The 19313-nt window shown below is 44.1% G+C and overlaps 1 protein-coding gene across 5 annotated transcripts in view; it reads right to left on the bottom strand.

Moving 5' to 3' along the window:
* MAST1 (microtubule associated serine/threonine kinase 1) overlaps positions 1-19313 on the bottom strand; it is a 136869-nt gene that overhangs the window by 62699 nt on the left and 54857 nt on the right. For 4 of the 5 annotated variants that reach the window (XM_061613772.1, XM_061613773.1, XM_061613776.1 and 1 more), the window contains 2 exons: positions 16197-16285; positions 15035-15110 (listed from right to left, as the gene is read on the bottom strand). In XM_061613772.1, coding sequence (XP_061469756.1) covers positions 15035-15110; positions 16197-16285 — 165 coding nt within the window. Of the gene's footprint in view, positions 1-6322; positions 6356-15034; positions 15111-16196; positions 16286-19313 lie in introns of those variants that run through there. The other variant, XM_061613775.1, reaches the window with a different exon arrangement.

The following is a 19313-nucleotide window of genomic DNA, read 5'->3' as shown; positions in this document are numbered from 1 at the left end:
AATGATACTTTTCACAATTATTTCCTCTTGGAAAGGAAAGGGGCTTCCCCTCTGCTCAGTGCCCACCCACCCAATCTCCTCCCCTCCCCCTCCTCCTATCTTTCCTGCCCCTCCCCTGGGTCAGTGTTGGACTACGACCTGGGAGACCAGGGTTTGAATCCCCACACAGCCATGAAGCTCACTGGGTGACCTTGGGCCAGTCACTGCCTGTCAGCCTCAGAGGAAGGCAATGGTAAAACCACCTCTGAATACTGTTTACCATGAAAACCCTATTCATAGGGTTGCCATAAGTTGGGATCGACTTGAAGGCAGTCCATTTCCAAACATGACTGCACAGAAATAAATCCCATTGAACTCAAAAAGTATGCAAATGATCAAACCCACTCTCCCTTCTCCTCCCAATCCCCTCCTTCGTACCCCTTCCCTCCCCCTTCCTTTGCCCCTCCCTCCCCATCCCCATCCCCTTCCAATCCCCTCCTTCCCCTTCCCCCTCCTCCCCATGGTCAGTTTTACCTATCCTAAGCATAATTGCATGGGAATAAATCCCACTGAACACAATAAACATGCAAATGATCAAACCTGTCCTTCTCCCCTCCCCCTCCTGCCTGCTCCTTTGCTCTTCCTCCCCTCCCCCCTCCTCCTGTGGTCAGTTTCACCTATCCTAAGCATGATTGCAGGGGAGTAAATCCCACTGAACTCAGTACGCATGCAAATGATCAGTCCATTCTCAGCAAATTTGGACAGGATCCCATTTCTTACCTCCCGGATTAAAAAGCGAGAAATTCACTAATAGGCAAAAAACCTTGCGGTTTAAGAACGTACCTATAGCCCACAGATACTTCTATCAAACTTTAAAAAGCAGAGAAATTGGGCAGCTATAGTGAATGCACCAGGGGAGCAGGAGACCTGACCTCCTGTCTGAGATATTGGACTGCCCTACAAATCTGTCAAAACACAAACACAATTTGGGTTGGTCTTTCACAGTCCAATCCACTTCCTGTGTAGCTTGCAAGAATTTGGTAACATGTGCCTCTGAGCATATGGTGAGTGGTGGCAACACCTGCCATCTCCAAAGATAATTAGATTTGTATATGTTTGTTGGTGTTCTTCTTACTTTGCTTCTTTCCTGTGTTACTAATGTTGCTACAGAGAATCTAATCTAGAAAATTTTATTTCCCTCGTTATTCATACTAGAAATCTGTGTCAAATTTATTTTTATTAATTTCAAAGCCTTTTTATTGGTCAATGTCATATGATGGTGAAGACAGCCTTTTGTGTTTCAAATTGGAGGTTATGTTCTATTTCTATTTTGCATGCATTAACAGTGGAATCTGAAACTGCAGTTTGATGTAAAATCAGACTGATTACAATATGCTGCTACTTTAGCAATGACTCTAGCTGTTGGAAAGAAGAGGATGCATGTTTTCAGCCTGCTATGTTTAAATCATTTCATTTAAGGCAAGGTGGGCACGGTCAATTAAAAACAAGAGCACACCTAGAATTTTGCTAGAATACATTTCACCTCCCACTGTTTTATCTTGTGCAAATTGAGACACTCCTGATGTCCACTGGAGACTATTCTACAGAATAGTCAGTGCCATTATTCCACAATTATTTTTGGAGTTTTTTAGGGTAACTTTTTCAAAGTGTTGCTGTACTTCACATATTCACAGAAATAGAAACAAAAGAAAATTTCCTATAGAAAACGTCACTAAAATTGCAAAGTAAATCAAACATATTTAAAGTGACCATCTGAACAATATTAAATAATGTTGCTTCCTCCCTGCTAAAACAAGATCAGCACAGCACATGTCTTGATTCTATTATTTTGGCCGATTGCAGGTGTTGCCACCGCTCACCATATGCTCAGAGGCACATGTTATCCAATTCTTCCAAGCTACATAGGAAGTGGATTGGACTGTGAAAGACCAACCTAAATTGTGTTTGCATTTTGACAAATATGTAAGGCAGTACAATATCTCAGAGAGGAGGTCAGGTCTCCTGCTCCCATGGTGCATTCACTATAGCTGCCCAAGTTCCCTGCTTTTTAAAGTTAGATAGAAATATCTGTGGGTTATAGGTACGTTCTTAAACGGCAAGATTTTTTGCCTATTAGTGAATTACTTTTCATGGAATACCAAAAACTCTTCTTAAGATAACTGCAAAAACTCTTCTTAAGACAATGCAACAAGAAAGATGAGAGTTTGGAGCTCTACGGACTTGAACTCTACGGGGTTCAGCAACAGAACCTCTAGGGACATTACCACAATAGCACTTTGTCTGCTGCATTTGGTACTCTAAAATATGTTCAAAATATATTTTAGGGATAGGCAGTGTGATGTCCTTCAGATATTGTTGGGACTAGAATTCTCATCAGTCCCAACAAGCATGGCCAATAGTCAGGGATTATGGAAGATGTAGTCCATCAACATTTGGTGGGCACCACATTGCTACCCCTGGCACATTGTTTCTGAACATAGAGGTTCCATTGCCTATCATGACTAACAGATGCAGAAGGCCTATCATCCATTACTTTGTTTAATCCTTTTTAAAAAGCAATCTAACCTGATGGCCATCACCACATCTTTGAGACAGCAAATTCCGTTCATTAATTATGTGTTGTACAATTTATTTATTTATTTATTTATTAAATTTTTATACCGCCCGACTAGCAATAGCTCTCTGGGCGGTGTACAACAGAAAATACAAAATACAACTCATAAAAAGTGCATAATAAATATTACAAAAACATATAAAGTGCAAAAAATCAGATTACATAATATTTTAAAATTGAAATTAAAACACCATAGAAAAGAGGCAGGTCTTAAGCTGGCGCCGAAAAGACAGCAGCGTTGGCGCCGTACGCACCTCAGACTATTCCAGAGTTCGGGGGCCACCACTGAGAAGGCCCTAGTTCTCGTCACCACCCTCTGAGCCTCTCTATGAGTCGGGATTCGGAGGAGGGCCTTCGATGCAGAGAGCAGTGTCCGGGCAGGTTCATATCGGGAGAGGCGTTCCGACAGGTATTGTGGTCCTGCGCCGTATAGGGCTTTATAGGTTAAAACCAACACTTTGAATCTGGCCCAGAAGCATATTGGCAGCCAATGTAAGCGAGCCAGAACAGGTGTTCCGACCACTTGGTCCTCGTTATTACTCTGGCCGCCACATTTTGGACAAGCTGTAGCTTCCGAACTGTCTTCAAAGTCAGCCCAACGTAGAGCGCATTGCAGTAGTCTAATCGTGAGGTTACCAGAGCATGTACAACTGATGTAAGGTCCTCTCTGCTCAGATAGGGACGTAGCTGGGCTACCAACCGAAGTTGGTAGAACGCATTCCGTGCCACCGAGGCTACATGAGCCTCAAGTGAGAGGGAAGAGTCTAAAACGACTCCCAAACTACGAACCTGCTCCTTTAGGGGGAGTGTAACCCCATCCAGAACAGGATATATATCCACCATCCGATCAGAGAAACCATCCACCAACAGCATCTCGGTCTTGTCAGGATTGAGCCTCAGTTTGTTAGTTCTCATCCAGTCCATTGTCCCGGCCAGGCAACGGTTCAGCACGTCGACAGCCTCACCTGAAGAAGATGAAAAGGAGAAGTAGAGCTGCGTGTCATCAGCATACTGATGACAACACACTCCAAAACTCCTGATGACCGCGCCTAACGGCTTCATGTAGATGTTAAAAAGCATGGGAGACAAAACCGAACCCTGCGGGACCCCACATTGGAGAACCCACAGTGTTGAGCAGTGTTCCCCAAGCACTACCTTCTGGAGACGGCCCGCCAAGTAGGAGCGGAACCACTGCCAAGCAGTGCTTCCAACTCCCAACTCCGCGAGCCTCTCCAGAAGGATACCATGATCGATGGTATCAAAAGCCGCTGAGAGATCGAGGAGAATCAACAGAGTTACACTCCCTCTGTCTCTCTCCTGACATAGGTCATCAAACAGGGCGACCAAGGCTGTCTCAGTGCCAAAACCAGGCCTGAACCCCGATTGAAATGGATCTAGATAATCGGTTTCATCCAAGAGCGCCTGGAGTTGGCTAGCAACCACTCGTTCCAAGATCTTGCCCAGGAATGGAACATTCGCTACTGGTCTGTAGCTGTTGAAATTTTCTGGGTCCAAGGAAGGTTTTTTCAGGAGTGGTCTTACTGCTGCCTCCTTCAGACAACCAGGGGCCACTCCCTCTCGTAAAGAGGCATTTATCACTTCCCTGGCCCAGCCAACTGTTCCATCTCTGCTAGCTTTTATAAGCCAAGAGGGGCAAGGATCTAGTACCGAAGTGGTTGCACGTACCTGTCCAAGTACCTTGTCCACGTCCTCGAGCTGAACCAACTGAAACTCATCCAATAAAACAAGACAAGACTGCGCTCTGGACGCCTCAATAGGATCAACTGCTATAAACTGGGAGTCTAAGTCCCGGCGGATGCGTAGGATCTTATTCTGGAAGTGTCCAGCAAACTCATTACAGCGGGCTACCGATGACTCTACCATGTCCTGAGAGCCAGAATGAAGTAGCCCTCGGACAACTCGAAAAAGCTCCGCTGGGCGGGAAAGAGATGACTTGATGGTGGCAGCAAAGTATTGTTTTTTCGCCACCCTCACCGCTTCTAGGTACAGCTTAGTGGAACCACTTACTAGCACATAATTACATCCGTCGGGAGTTCGCCTCCACTTCCGCTCAAGCCGTCTCCTATTTTGTTTCATCGCTCTCAGCTCCGGGGTGTACCATGGAGCTGTATGAGCTCTATACAGGAGAGGGCGCGCAGGAGCAATTGTGTCAACAGCCCGAGTCATCTCCGCATTCCACAGTTGGACCAGGGCTTCGACAGGAGCGCCAGTCTTCTCAGCCGGAAAATCCCCCAGAGCCCTCTGAAAACCATCAGGATTCATTAGTCTCTGGGGGCGGACCAATTTAATAGGTCCCCCACTCTTGCAGAGGGGAAAGGCCGCTGTAAGTCTAAACTTCAGCAAGCAGCGATCTGTCCATGACAAAGGGAGAGATGTAAAACTCCCTACATCCAGATCACCATCTCCATGTCCAGTCACAAAAATAAGATCTAGAGTATGCCCCGACACATGCGTTGGGCCACTAACATATTGGGACAGCCCCATGGTTGTCATGGAGGCCATGAAGTCCTGAGCCGCCCCGGATAGAGTAGCCTCGGCGTGAATGTTAACATCCCCCAGTACCAATAATCTGGGGGACCGCAGCAGCACCTCCGACACCACCTCCGTCAGCTCAGTTAGGGAAGTATTTTAAACAGCAGTCTCAATTTCCTGCTGAGAGCAACAGGGCTGAACGGAGTGACAGTGTCACTGCAGCACCTTAAGTCCTGCTGTTCACACTGGCCAAGGCAGAAGGTTTTTTGAGGGGGGGCAGCAAAACCAATGGTTTTTGTTGTCTTGACTCCAGGCTGATACAGCAGAGAGGCCAAACTGGGCCCATCACCAGTAGCTGGATCAGCTTAGGATCCAGCAGGTCCTTGGCCAGCCTTGTTCTACCCCACTGCCCCAGACACACCCTGTTTCATGGGTTTATGCTAGGGATACTTCTGATGGTAGCATCCACCAGTGGCACCTGCTTTGTCAGGCACAGTGGGGACCTTCGTAGCAGAGGAGGCTTCCTGCTAACAGACCCTGAGTCAACAGACCTCTGCCACATCTTAACCCCTTCCAGTGCAGCAGATTATGGGTTATTAAATTTTAAGTTAAATTTTCATTTATTTTAATTTTAATCTTTTGTCTTAATTTTGTTTTTAAAAATGTTTTCTATTGTATTGTACTCATACCCACATGTATTTTAATCTGTTTTTACCCTGTTGTACGCCGCCCTGAGAGCTTGTTGCTATAGGGCGGTCTAAAAATGTAATAAAATAAAATAAAAACAAATTATTATTATTTAAATTTATATCCTGCCCTTCCTCCCAGTAGGAGCCCAGGGTGGCAAACAAAAACACTATAAAACATCATAAAAGATTAAGGTTAAGATCGCACTGTTATTTTGCCTGTCCTGAGCTTACTGCCAATCAATGTCATTGGGTAATCTTAAATTCTGTTATCCTCAAAGAGAAAAATATCTCTTTCCACACTATTCATAATTTTAGAAGCCTCTATCCTTGCCCCTTGTCTTTTATTCTATATTTAAAAGCCCCAAATGTTTCAGCCATTTGTCATAGGGAAGGAGCATTTCAACATTTCCGCGTGTGAAGGTATATACTGGGACAAGCATCCCAACTGCCTCCAAACCCTGCATAAACCTCACATAGGAATAATATTTTATATGAAAAATTGCACAATGCTGGCTCAAAACTATACCAGTAGTACAACTGCTTCATCATGAGTGCAGCTTGAGCCTGGATCAGGAAAGAAAGGCTTGTCACACACACAATTGTGTAAACTGGCTGCTATATCATAGAAAACTAAACATACATCAACAGGTGTTGTTAGACTGTTGCAATCAATCTTCTGGATCCAATTACAATTGATGAGCCTTGTCTTGAATAATTAATTAACCCATCATGTTCTAAGTGTTGGCTAAGTAATTTAGTCAGGTGGTGGTGTAATTTGGAGCTTTCCCAAGGAAAGACAAATCAGAGGCTTGTGCTCTGACTGTGAGGAAGCAGTTCTTTTGTTAAAGTGAACAGGTCCGCCTCTATAAATTGTCTCAACGGGAAACTGCCTGGGAACTAAAGGGAAGTTGCTTTAAGCTCTAATGAAGATGACTGAGAACTTGGTATGTAAAATATTTCACAGCCAAGTCCTCAAGGATCCTAAAACCAACTGTAGCCCTTCCTTGGTTTTCCGATTCATTTTTAATAAGTCCTACTTGGTAATTGTTTGTTCTATGTGTAAAAAGATGGGGTAGCTTAATTGCTAGGAGCATGACCTATAATGTTCCTGGTTCAAATCTCACTACAGTGATTAAGGTGGCTTTAGAACAAGGGAAACCAACATGAGGTCCTCCAAACGTTTTGGACTACAACTCCCATCAGCCCCAGCCAGTATCTTCTGGAGAGCTACTATCCCGCAGCTTAAGCTGCCTGACAGGGTTGCTAAGAGGATAAAATGGGGTGATTATGTTCCCAGACAAATGCACTTAGCAGATTCCCTTGCAATTCTCAAAAGATTAACCAGACCTTTCATTTTGGTGACATTTCAAGACTCTTTGGATTCATGACTACTTTGGTGTTTAACGTTTCTTTTCTAAACTATTTTGTAGTTTTCATGCTTCCAATTATTATTGCTTTAAATCATCTCATGATGTTTTAATTGTGTAAGACATTTCTAGGGGACAATTATAAAAATAAAATAAAATAAAATACATCACCCCTATGCATGCCACACTCAAGAATGGCAGTGGGGCCCAAATTACATGTGTGTGTTTTGTTTTAGCTTGATCTCTTTTCAATAGTTACGCAGCCCAAAAATGAACTTTGGCTTTGATAAACAACCCAAGTAACAAATACCAAAGTACTGACTTTAAAACCTGAATGAATTAGATACTGAAGAAGGCTTTGAAGCTTTTTTAAGGGATATCTTTGCTTTCTAATAACTATAAATGGGCATGCATAGCACACTTTCTCTTTCAGCCTCTCTCTTTTGTGAGAGTTTGATTTCTCTCCTGCCAATAAACCTAGGCCCATGGAATGCCTGACAGTTTGTAGCTAGTGGGAGCCCTGATGGAAATAATGAAAATGAATCAGAAGTCATGCAGGATCATAATAGTATGTCAAACTAGATTAGCTAGACTGGAGCTGCTGGGTGGCATAGGGAACAGCACAAGCCCTTTAAGGAATCTCAGTCTCAAGCCAGAGCTGCAATTCTGGTTCAAAGGTTGATTCTAATCAGAGACCTGTATTAGAATTCTTCCCACAGCTTCTTCTTCCTCATTCCGTTCAGGAGTTCAGAAATAAGGAAAGCACAAGAAAAAGTGTCAGCTTAATCTCAGAACTGACCACGAGAGAGGAAGTTCTAAGCTTAATGGACAATATAAAAACTGACAAATCACCGGGCCCGGATGGCATCCACCCGAGAGTTCTCAAAGAACTCAAAGGTGAAATTGCTGATCTGCTAACTAAAATATGTAACTTGTCCCTCGGGTCCTCCTCCGTGCCTGAGGACTGGAAAGTGGCAAATGTAACGCCAATCTTCAAAAAGGGATCCAGAGGGGATCCCGGAAATTACAGGCCAGTTAGCTTAACTTCTGTCCCTGGAAAACTGGTAGAAAGTATGATTAAAGCTAGATCAACTAAGCACATAGAAGAACAAGCCTTGCTGAAGCAGAGCCAGCATGGCTTCTGCAAGGGAAAGTCCTGTCTCAGTAACCTATTAGAATTCTTTGAGAGTGTCAACAAGCATATAGATAGAGGTGATCCAGTGGACATAGTGTACTTAGACTTTCAAAAAGCGTTTGACAAGGTACCTCACCAAAGGCTTCTGAGGAAGCTTAGCAGTCATGGAATAAGAGGAGAGGTCCTCTTGTGGATAAGGAATTGGTTAAGAAGCAGAAAGCAGAGAGTAGGAATAAACGGACAGTTCTCCCAATGGAGGGCTGTAGAAAGTGGAGTCCCTCAAGGATCTGTATTGGGACCTGTACTTTTCAACTTGTTCATTAATGACCTAGAATTAGGAGTGAGCAGTGAAGTGGCCAAGTTTGCTGACGACACTAAATTGTTCAGGGTTGTTAAAACAAAAAGGGATTGCGAAGAGCTCCAAAAAGACCTCTCCAAACTGAGTGAATGGGCAGAAAAATGGCAAATGCAATTCAATATAAACAAGTGTAAAATTATGCATATTGGAGCAAAAAATCTTAATTTCACATATACGCTCATGGGGTCTGAACTGGCGGTGACCGACCAGGAGAGAAACCTCGGGGTTGTAGTGGACAGCACGATGAAAATGTCGACCCAGTGTGCGGCAGCTGTGAAAAAGGCAAATTCCATGCTAGCAATAATTAGGAAAGGTATTGAAAATAAAACAGCCAATATCATAATGCCGTTGTATAAATCTATGGTGCGGCCGCATTTGGAATACTGTGTACAGTTCTGGTCGCCTCATCTCAAAAAGGATATTATAGAGTTGGAAAAGGTTCAGAAGAGGGCAACCAGAATGATCAAGGGGATGGAGCAACTCCCTTACGAGGAAAGGTTGCAGCATTTGGGGCTTTTTAGTTTAGAGAAAAGGCAGGTCAGAGGAGACATGATAGAAGTGTATAAAAATATGCATGGCATTGAGAAAGTGGATAGAGAAAAGTTCTTCTCCCTCTCTCATAATACTAGAACTCGTGGACATTCAAAGAAGCTGAATGTTGGAAGATTCAGGACAGACGAAAGGAAGTACTTCTTTACTCAGCGCATAGTTAAACTATGGAATTTGCTCCCACAAGATGCAGTAATGGCCACCAGCTTGGATGGCTTTAAAACAAGATTAGACAAATTCATGGAGGACAGGGCTATCAATGGCTACTAGCCATGATGGCTGTGCTGTGCCACCCTAGTCAGAGGCAGCATGCTTCTGAAAACCAGTTGCCAGAAGCCTCAGGAGGGGAGAGTGTTCTTGCACTCGGGTCCTGTTTGCGGGCTTCCCCCAGGCACCTGGTTGGCCACTGTGAGAACAGGATGCTGCACTAGATGGGCCACTGGCCTGATCCAGCAGGCTCTTCTTATGTTCTTATGCTTTTGTTTCTTATGTGAGCCACTCTAGCTCACTAAAAGTGTCAATATTCTCCTTGCCAGGCTCCAGGAGGTCTTCACCTACATATTGGTTCACCCTGGCCCAAGCTACCTATAAACACTTTAACGTTAAGCCTGACTCTTTTTCTGCCTAACAGATAGTCTTAGGCTTCCTGGCTCTCCTGCATGCTGGTTCCAGCCTCCTTGGAAAGGTACCTTAGCTTCAATCCCAGCTGCTGAATGACACTGTTTACTACTCTTTTTGCACAATGCCCTGATCCTTGGGCCAACAGCTTCTTGATCCTGTACCTGGAACACCTTTGACTATCTACTGTCCAATGCAGATACCCCGATCCTCAAGACAATACATGCCCCTGCACAGAAATGAATTATCATGCAGGAAAAAGTATGTGTATTGTAATAAATGAAATTTGTATAGCTTAGATTTTTCCTGCCAAAGGAGCCCATGATTCATGCATCCAGAGATGCAGATTAATCTCCATGTAGAAAATTATAAAATACAAGGAAGAACTTAAGTGAGGACAATGACTGTGGCTACTTTTATACCATGATTTAGGCATCCCCAGATTGTATTCAGTGGGCCTGTTCCAATCTATCCTATATAAAAAATTAATTTTATTTTATCTCTCTCTCTCTCTCTCTCTCTCTCTCTCTCTCTCTCTCTCTCTCTCTCTCTCTCTCACACACACACACACACACACACACACACACACACACACACACACACACACACACACACACACACACACACACACACACACACACACACACACACACACACACACACACACACACACACACACACACACACACACACACAGACTTTGCAAGTTCCATGACATAACATATTGTCTAATCATACTTTTGCTACAAAACCATTCATACATTTTAGTCCAGTGGAGAAAGTCACAAAACAGAGAGATGTAAACAGCTCAAATGGATTTAGTCAGTATTTTGTTGATGGCAAGATGGAACTTCACAGTCTGTTCCCTTGCTTTTGTGGGGTGGAAGTGGGAGGGAGGTGGTATGTGCATGACTATAAAAAGAGCAGGGAGCAGATGGGGGAGTGGGGAGCAGCAGCTGCAGATTCTTCTACCACCTCAAATGTTCCTGTATGCCACATTCTGGCAGCGTGGCCTGGTAGATCAAACACTAGAATGACAGCCAGGAACCCACAGTTCTCCTCCAAGCTTATGGGCGGAAGAGAGACGGGATGGGGTGGGATGCTGAGACTGGGCAGGGGCTGAAGCAAGAAAAAAGCATGAGAACCAGATACGAGTGGTTTATTCTCCTTCCTTATGTACAGTGCAATGGATCTCTACCCCAAGTGGCATTCCTTTTACTCAGTGGGCATCGGGCCTTTGCCCAAGAGGCCCTGCCTCTGGAGCTAGACATGGGAAGATGGTGAGACTTCATCGAATGAGTACTGCTAGTGGGGAGGCCTGCCTCCCATACCCTCAGTGGCTGGGCCTGAACTGCACCTCAGATAGCCAGTTCAGAAAGAACCTGCAGTCTTGTTGAGGGGGAAAGATAAATATCTAGGGCTGCTTGCTGTACCATTACCAAGTAGCAAGCCTGACTTGTATTTCAGCTGGGTCAGCCTGCACCCCACCTCCCTACCCCCGTGTTCCTGGGACTTGAAAATAACATTGCAGTCATGAGGATGCTGGCTATTTAGGGCCCTTCCAGAATAGGGTACCCATGACAAAAGGAGAAAAAAATAAGGAAAACAGCACACACTTCAGGCAGGTGAAACCTCACAAGATAAACAACCATGATAGAATTCTGGATTTCATCTTTGTGGCACTCCAGACAGAATGCTGGGAACCCTTTGTTTGCTTTGACTGACCAAAGCCCTGCTTTATTTTATTTATTTATTTATTTATTTATTGCACTTGCATACCGCCCCATAGCCGAAGCTCTCTGGGCGGTTTACAGCAACTAAAAACATCAAAAACAAATATACAAATTTAAAACACATCTTTTAAAAACAATTTAAAACACAATTTAAAAATTCAAAACAATTTAAAACACATGCTAAAATGCCTGGCAGAAGAGGAAAGTTTTGACCTGGCGCCGAAAAGATAATTGTGATGGCACCAGGTGCACCTCATCAGAAAGATCATTCCATAATTTGGGGGCTGATGGGTGAGATCTCAATGGCTATCTCGCTGTGCCACCTTCCCCAGGTAAGACACGAGCTGCAATTGGACCCTGAATCGAGTGAGGAAGGAAAATATGATCCAAACACAATAGAACTTTGATCAAAGGTTCTAACTGCCCCAAAGAAGCCCTCAGTCCAACCGAGAGTGCAACCTTGGTCAGAAAGACAACTTTATTCAGGAAACAGCAACAATTCATAGATCAACATGGCATGGCAAGCAGTAAACATTGCAAAAGACAGAGTCATCAAACGAGGATGTAAATAGACGTAATATAGGGAACATACGTATTCACAAGAAACAGAAGGTGAAGTCTCATCCTTTCTGTCTTCCTGTTCTTGTTAGATCTTACCCTAATGTTATCACCCCTTCAAACAGACACTTTGTGACCAGTGGTTAAATGCATCATTGAAATCGTTTGGCCCCCGAACTGTGGAACAGTCTCCCCGAGGAGGTACGCTTGGCGCCGACACTGCTATCTTTTCGGCGCCAAGTCAAAACCTTCCTCTTTCCCAATGCATTTTAACTTAAGTTATTGATTTTCATTTGTTGTAATTGACTTCAGACTGTTTTATTGTTATATGTTTTTATTGTATTATATTGTGTATTTTAGCATTTTTGTTGTTCACCGTCCAGAGAGCTTTTGCTAGTCGGGCGGTATATAAGTTCAATAAATAATAATAATAATAAAAGGAACATTCTCTGTCTTTGTTCTAGATAAAGTAAGGCAGATTATAGATGTCGTTGCTTTGCCAAGAATTAACACATACTTAGCACAAGCCTAAAAGGTTAGGGAGAGATACATTTTTTATAACAGACATAAACCTCAGAAGAGGGAGAATTTTCCATGCCAACAATCCGCCTTTTGGTGCTTATTGCGATCATAGAGAGCCAATCTGCACCATTATCACAACAGTTTAGGAAGACCATAAGCTCTATTTACAGCTTCCCTGAAAGTGAGGCGTTCTAATGCAGAATGGTAAAGCATGAAGATATATTAAAGGGAAGCAATATTAATTCTATTTTTAATTTTTAGGATTTTAGTATTCTGACTGTCTATATGGATTGTACTTATGTTTGGTTGTAAGTCACCCAGAGTGGCAGATTAACCTCTGCCAGATGGGCGTCTAACAAATCTCATAAATAAATAAATAAATAAGCAGTAGGTGAAACAGCACATTACTAGGGATACTATGGGAAAACATGAAAAACGAAACAGCAAGTATTTCACACACCCCCACTCTCACACACCCCCACCTGATGGTATGGCTGGTGATGCGTTCCAGAGGTTTTGTACAAAGAAAAACAAGGGCAGAGTTAAGAAAAGCTACTACATAAATGTTCTGCATAAATGTTATCTTATCCTTTGGCAGACCCCCCCCCCCCGGTGAATTCCATTGTTCGTTAGAAAGAGGTCAAAACCAGCACCTTGAATCGAGCTTGGAAACATAAAGGCAGCCAATGCAAGTGGGCCAGAATTGGTTTTATATGTTCAGACCGTCTGGTCCCTGTTACCAATCTGGCCGCTGCATTTTGCACAAGCTGCAGTTTCCAAACCGTCTTCAAAGGCAGCCCCACGTAGAGTGCATTGCAGTAATCTAATTTAGAGGTTACCAGAGCATGGACAACTGAAGCCAGGTTATCTCTGTCCAGATAGGGACGTAGTTGGGCCACCAACCGAAGGTGGTAGAAGGCACTCTGTGCCACCGAGGCTTCGATGACCTTGAGGAAATGGTGCAAGCTGCTGGGATAAGAACTGATAACTCCTGCTTGCAAATTGTTTGATTTGATGGTTTAATTGTTTTAATGGTAAAGTTGTTGGGTTTTTTCTTATGCTAGCCAATTTGGGAGACTGTAGGTGAAAAAATAGGGTATAAATTGATTGAATGCCTGAATAAATAGCATGCAGGAGCTTTTTTTTTTTTTTTTAAAGAAAATTATGAAAACTCAGCAGATCCTTGTTTTCTTCTACTTATTTCTTTTTTTAAAAAAAGTTTATTATGCCATGCCCAGAGCTAGGGCAGCAGATGGGATTCTCCCTCATTGCTACTTCTGGTACCAGTCCCTATACTATAGTGGGGATTATGGCCTTCCTGGATTACCTCAACACATGGGGCTAGTCCACATGGGAGTTTAATGAGAATTTGAAGCTGCTTGTGTTTCAGTTTGTTTAATTGTTTGCAGCATCCACACAACATCCTCCTCAACCAACTGGCATCCCATTTTCCAACCAATTAATTCAGATTTTCCTGATCAACAGATAATCCAATAAGTGAAGGAAATCCAATATAAAAGCCACATGTTACCTGACTCTGGACATACTTAAGTGAATTGCGTGGACAGGGTTTTTTTTGGAGGGGTGGGGTAAGAATCACAGGAACATGCAGGAGTGGCTGAGTTACCAGAAACTGACCTGGATCTTCTGCATTTCATATCTGAAGGAGGGGGGTTGAGCTTCTTTGCAGTTTGCCCCAAGGTTTTTAATATTTGCAAAGCATTTGGTTTACATTATGCGTTATTTAGAAAGACATCTTCTACTGAAAGTGGGAAGAATACCAGGGAGGAAAGTGAGGAAAGCAAGCAGGCAGACTTCCTCAGCCAGCTTTCCAGTGACAGATCCAAGAGGGGTCTTTTGCAGTAATCTGCTCTCATTGCAAAAAGAGACATGTAATAAGTTATTTGTTGTGTGTATATCCTCACCCCCACTCCCAAATTCACATCCCTTCATTTTGCCATCTGTGAAAAAGGCAGTGATGTTGGCTCTTCCACACTTCCTGGTTTTTCTGGTTGTTGTTTAAAGCTGTGTGTGTTTGTAAATCAAAAACAAAAACTGCACTCATCTCTAGTTTGAAAAAATGGTAACAGAGGCAATAGAGAGTGGGTATGTAATAACTGAAGAGAGAGGAGATATGTACACACCACAAGGATACATTCCACTAGTGTGGGCAGGAAACATTGATTTAGGAATCAGGGTCAGAAAATTTAAACATTTCATCTGTGGATACCATTGCACCAATGCTTACACATAAAAATTGGATCTGAGCTACCCACTGTGCAAAATAACACCCCTGTATGGATACAGCCATTATTTGTGAAGGAGTCAAGATGTGCCATGGAGATTGCACAAAACCCACTGTACACCTAAGTCCCCAAAAATGAGGGACTGCTCTTACCTGCGGGAAGAAGCGAAGGAAAAGTGGGCCGGTGTATTGGGGGAAAAATTCCGAGGGCTGTCCAGGGGGCTGCTACCTGTGGACAGGGCAGGAAAAGAACACACAAATCAACGCATTGCCTAATAAGACTGCTAACAGACCATGACCAAATCAAATTCTTAACCCTATCTCAAGCAGCCAGCATATTCTGATGAGAGCCTGCCATACCGATAAAGACTGTCATAGCGGCTCCAACAACAAGGCAATGGGATGGGAGGAGATACAGAGGAGCATGTTAAACACAAAACAGAAGACAGGAGGCCAAGAAATGGAGCGTTGGATGAGTGAATAAGCAAACAGACAGGCGAAGAGAAAAAGTCTTAATAAGCTAACCAGACAGACAGGGGATTAATGATCAAGGGTCAAATAGCTAGATACATAGCTAGTCAGAGGAAAAGATGAAAAGATGAAAAGGACAGACAGCGGCAACAGTAAGATGGACAAAAGAGAAGGTGATGCTAAATATATGGATAGAATAATAGGCAGATGGTCTGGATGCATGGAGAGATGAAAAAAAATCAATGGAAAATTACAGCTTGGATGCAAAGGCTGGCTGAAAGATGGATGAACCCACAAGGCCAAAATTAATTCTGAATCAAACCAACATGATTGTTCTGGAGTCAATGTAATGCTTATTGCTAAACATATGGCAAGGCCATCAGGATGGATAACAGTTGGGTGGACATGGACTTTAGATGGGATTTCTCTTTGGATTTCTGTAGGAATCCTGCCATATTGTGACATTGGTTACAGCACAAGACCAGCCACAGAATGTCCCTCTATGTTCAATCAGTCTTGGCCAGTTGAGGCAACATGAAGCAACCTCACATTTTAAAAAAGGGGGCAGATCAAAAGTGAAGGACATAGATCAGCATGTCCTCAGTAAGAACCAAGGGCATTTTATTAGTCCTAGGTATGAACAGTAACTACTGGAATCAAAAGTGTGCTTCCTCAAAGCCAGTCTAACAGGCCTTGTTTGAAGAGTGGGCCACTACTTGGGCAGGGATAGAAAGACAGGGTCCAAGGGACTTTCTTCCATTTGTGAGCCACATGTTGTGGTGGATAAAACCCATCTAGGGTGGAATTCGTGAAAAAAAGGATGGGGCAGGTCAACTTAACTCACCAATATGACCTGGGAGTGGAGAGTGAGGCCGTGGCAGCGTCGGTGATGTACTTGTCAGGATCAGGCTCTTTCTGTTACTGGTTCGGCAACTGTACAAAGGGGAGGAAAGAAGGAGAGGAAAACAAGACAGGCCTAAATCAGGGTGTGCATGGATGAAGGACACCAGACCAGGCTGCCGCTTATACCACTATGTGATCTGCCTTGAAAGACCATAGATGGAAAGCTTGGACAATCAATTCCCCTTCCTGTTCAGCTTGGCTGGCTACTCCAGAACTATAGCAGGTTCACTTTTGTAGTCCACTTCCCCAGTGAACAGGCCAGTTGGTAGGAAGTCCTATCTCTCACTATAATTAGCCCACCTTGTGAAATATGAAGCTCCCTTATTACTGAGTCAAACCACTGATCAGTATTGCCTATTCTGCCTCATTCAGTATTGCCTATTCTGACTGGTAGTGTCTCCCCAAGGTCTCAAGCAGACTGAGATCTATTGAACTGAAGATGCTGAGGACTGAACTAAGACCTTCTGCATACAAATCATAGCTCTAAATAAATGAGCTGCAGAACCCTCCTAAGTTATTTCCTCACAAGAAACTGTGAAAAGTAGGTTTATTGGTTCAGTGCAGGGTAAGGTGCTGACTTAAGGACAACAGAAATTCACTACAAATGGAGGTTATCTTACAGAGAGTGTGATTCAGAAGGAAAAGTATCCAAGTGAGTTCTCTTGTTCCTGGACCTGCCTTGCAACCTGGGCCTTCAATACTGCATCTATTCTATGCTCTCGCTCTCGCTCGCTCACTCATACAGGAGTCCTGGATCCACTCTTGCCTGCTGTGATCACTAGATCGCTTTTTTTTTTCCTCTGAAAGATGACCAGCAGGGCATTGATAAATTAGCTGCTATTTGCATGGAACTAAAAGTCATCTTTAGTAGAAAGGCGGAGCAGAATTTTTCCAAATAAATAAAAACAAATAAGTAACATTTCTAGGTATGACTGACATACTATTTATTTCTCTCTCCCAAAAGCCAGTGCCTCCCACCTGTGACACACGGGGTTCAGTAACAGGATATTTACACCTTTCAATGTTATTTAGGCACAGCTATTCCTTAAATAAGTGAGTTGATGAACTGAGGTACTGCAAGTCATACCATAACCAAAGCACTTCAGAGGAAGAAACTCTGTCAAAGCATTTAGATATTAAGAGAAACTGGGATAGCCCTGAAGATAACACCACTCAGATGTGTGCCTCAACAAGGGCTGTGTTGGACTACCATGCAGCTCCTCAGAGGCAGGTGACTTTGATCTTATTTTGCTAGCTACCATTCAATGCTGTAGGAACGCTATGATATGGGTTACTAGCTGTGCACAGGGTTGGAGGTCTGCTCAGGTTTACACTGCTGTCAGTACTTCAGGCTGCACTGTAGTTTAGGAGTTGCCAGCAATAGTTTGGTGTTGTGCAGTGCTCCTTGCGTCTTCTACATGTTAAGGTTCAAGGCTCTGTCAGAGTCTGAATTCATTCATTTTATTTTCAACATTTATATACCGCTTAATAATTTGCATTTCTAAGCAGTGTATGCAAAAACAAGTCACACATAAAATACAACAGAACAATAAGATCGTAAGATAAAGGTAAAACTAGACATTACCTTAAAATGCCTCTGGAGCAAGAAAGTTTTAGTCATACACCTGAAGTTCAGCCAGGAGGGAGGGAGGCTGTCTAACTGCAGTTGGGAGGGCGTTCTCCACAGGCTCTGGCCCACTACATTGAAAGCACAGCTTCTAGTCGTTACAAACAATGTATATGAGCCATGGGGGAACCACCAACAGAAACTCCTCCAAAGATCTCAGTGATCGGGCAGGAATGTAAGGGATCAGGCAGTCCTTAAGATATCCTGGACCCAAGTTGTTAAGGGCCTTGTAAATTAAGAACCTTGAACCAGGCCCAGTAACATAGTGGCAGCGAGTGCAAGCTTTTAAGCACCTGAGTTATGTGCCAGCAGGAGTCTCTCCCCATCAACAGTCCAGCCACAGCATTTTGCACCAGCTGGAACTTCTGGACCATGTTCAAGGGTGACATATAGTATATTGCAACAGTTGAGCCTTGAGGTTACCAATGCATGAATCCAGGGCCGGTTTTAAAGGACAGCCAGGTGGGGCACTGGCCCAAGGGCCCCTGGAGCTACAGGGGCCCTGAGGGGGCCCTCCACTCCCCTTCCGTGATCTGCAGCAACAGCCGCGGATCGCAGGGCAGGAGCTTCCGCCTGCCCGCCATTCCCTCACCCCACTTACCTGTCTCCTGCCTTTTAGCATTGCCCTTAATGAAGATGGCGGCCAAGGTTTCCCTAAGGTGCTGCCGCCCCTGCCGCCATCTTGGTTGATGGCAGAGATGCGCATGCGTGCCATCAACCAAGATGGCAGTGGAGGCTTCATCCCCTTAGGGAAACTGTGTCCGCCATCTTGGTTAATGGCACTGTTAAAAAACAGGAGACAGGTAGGTGGGGTGAGGGAAATGGTGGGAAGCTCCTACCCTGCGATCCGCAGCTGTTGCCGCAGATCGCAGAAGAGGAGCGGAGGGCCCCTGTAGCTCAAGGGGAAGCAGAGACAGGTAGGTGGGGGGCATGGGGGGAAGAGGAGCAGAGACAGGTAGGTGGAGGGGCCCCACGCAAGCACACACATGTGCACACGCCAGGGCCTGGGGCAAGCTGATGCCCGTCCTGCATGAATCACCACAGTCAAGCTAACCCCATCCAAGAACAGCTGTAGTAAAAGGCATCCCTAGCCACTGAGGCTACCTGAGTCTCAAGTGACAAAGATGGATCCACAAGCACCCCCAAACTACACACCTGTTCTTTCAAAGGGAGAGTAACCCCCTCCATAACAAGCAAATGCCCAATTTCCTGGACACTGAAACCATCCACCAGCTCTGTCTTTCCAGGGTTCAAGCTCAGTTTATTAGCCCTCATCCATTCCACAACTGCATCCAGACAACATTCCAGACCATGCTCAGCCCCTCTTGACTCAGATATTATGGAGAAATAGATCTGTGTATCATCAATGTACTGATGAGATTTTGCCTCCAAACTCCTCATGACTGTTTCCAATAGCTTCATACAGATGCT

This window comes from Rhineura floridana, chromosome 3 (assembly GCF_030035675.1).
Source record: "Rhineura floridana isolate rRhiFlo1 chromosome 3, rRhiFlo1.hap2, whole genome shotgun sequence".
Taxonomy (NCBI): Eukaryota; Metazoa; Chordata; class Lepidosauria; order Squamata; family Rhineuridae; genus Rhineura; species Rhineura floridana.
The sequence above is the reverse complement of the archived record's forward strand: the minus strand, read 5'-3'. Positions and strand labels throughout refer to the sequence as shown.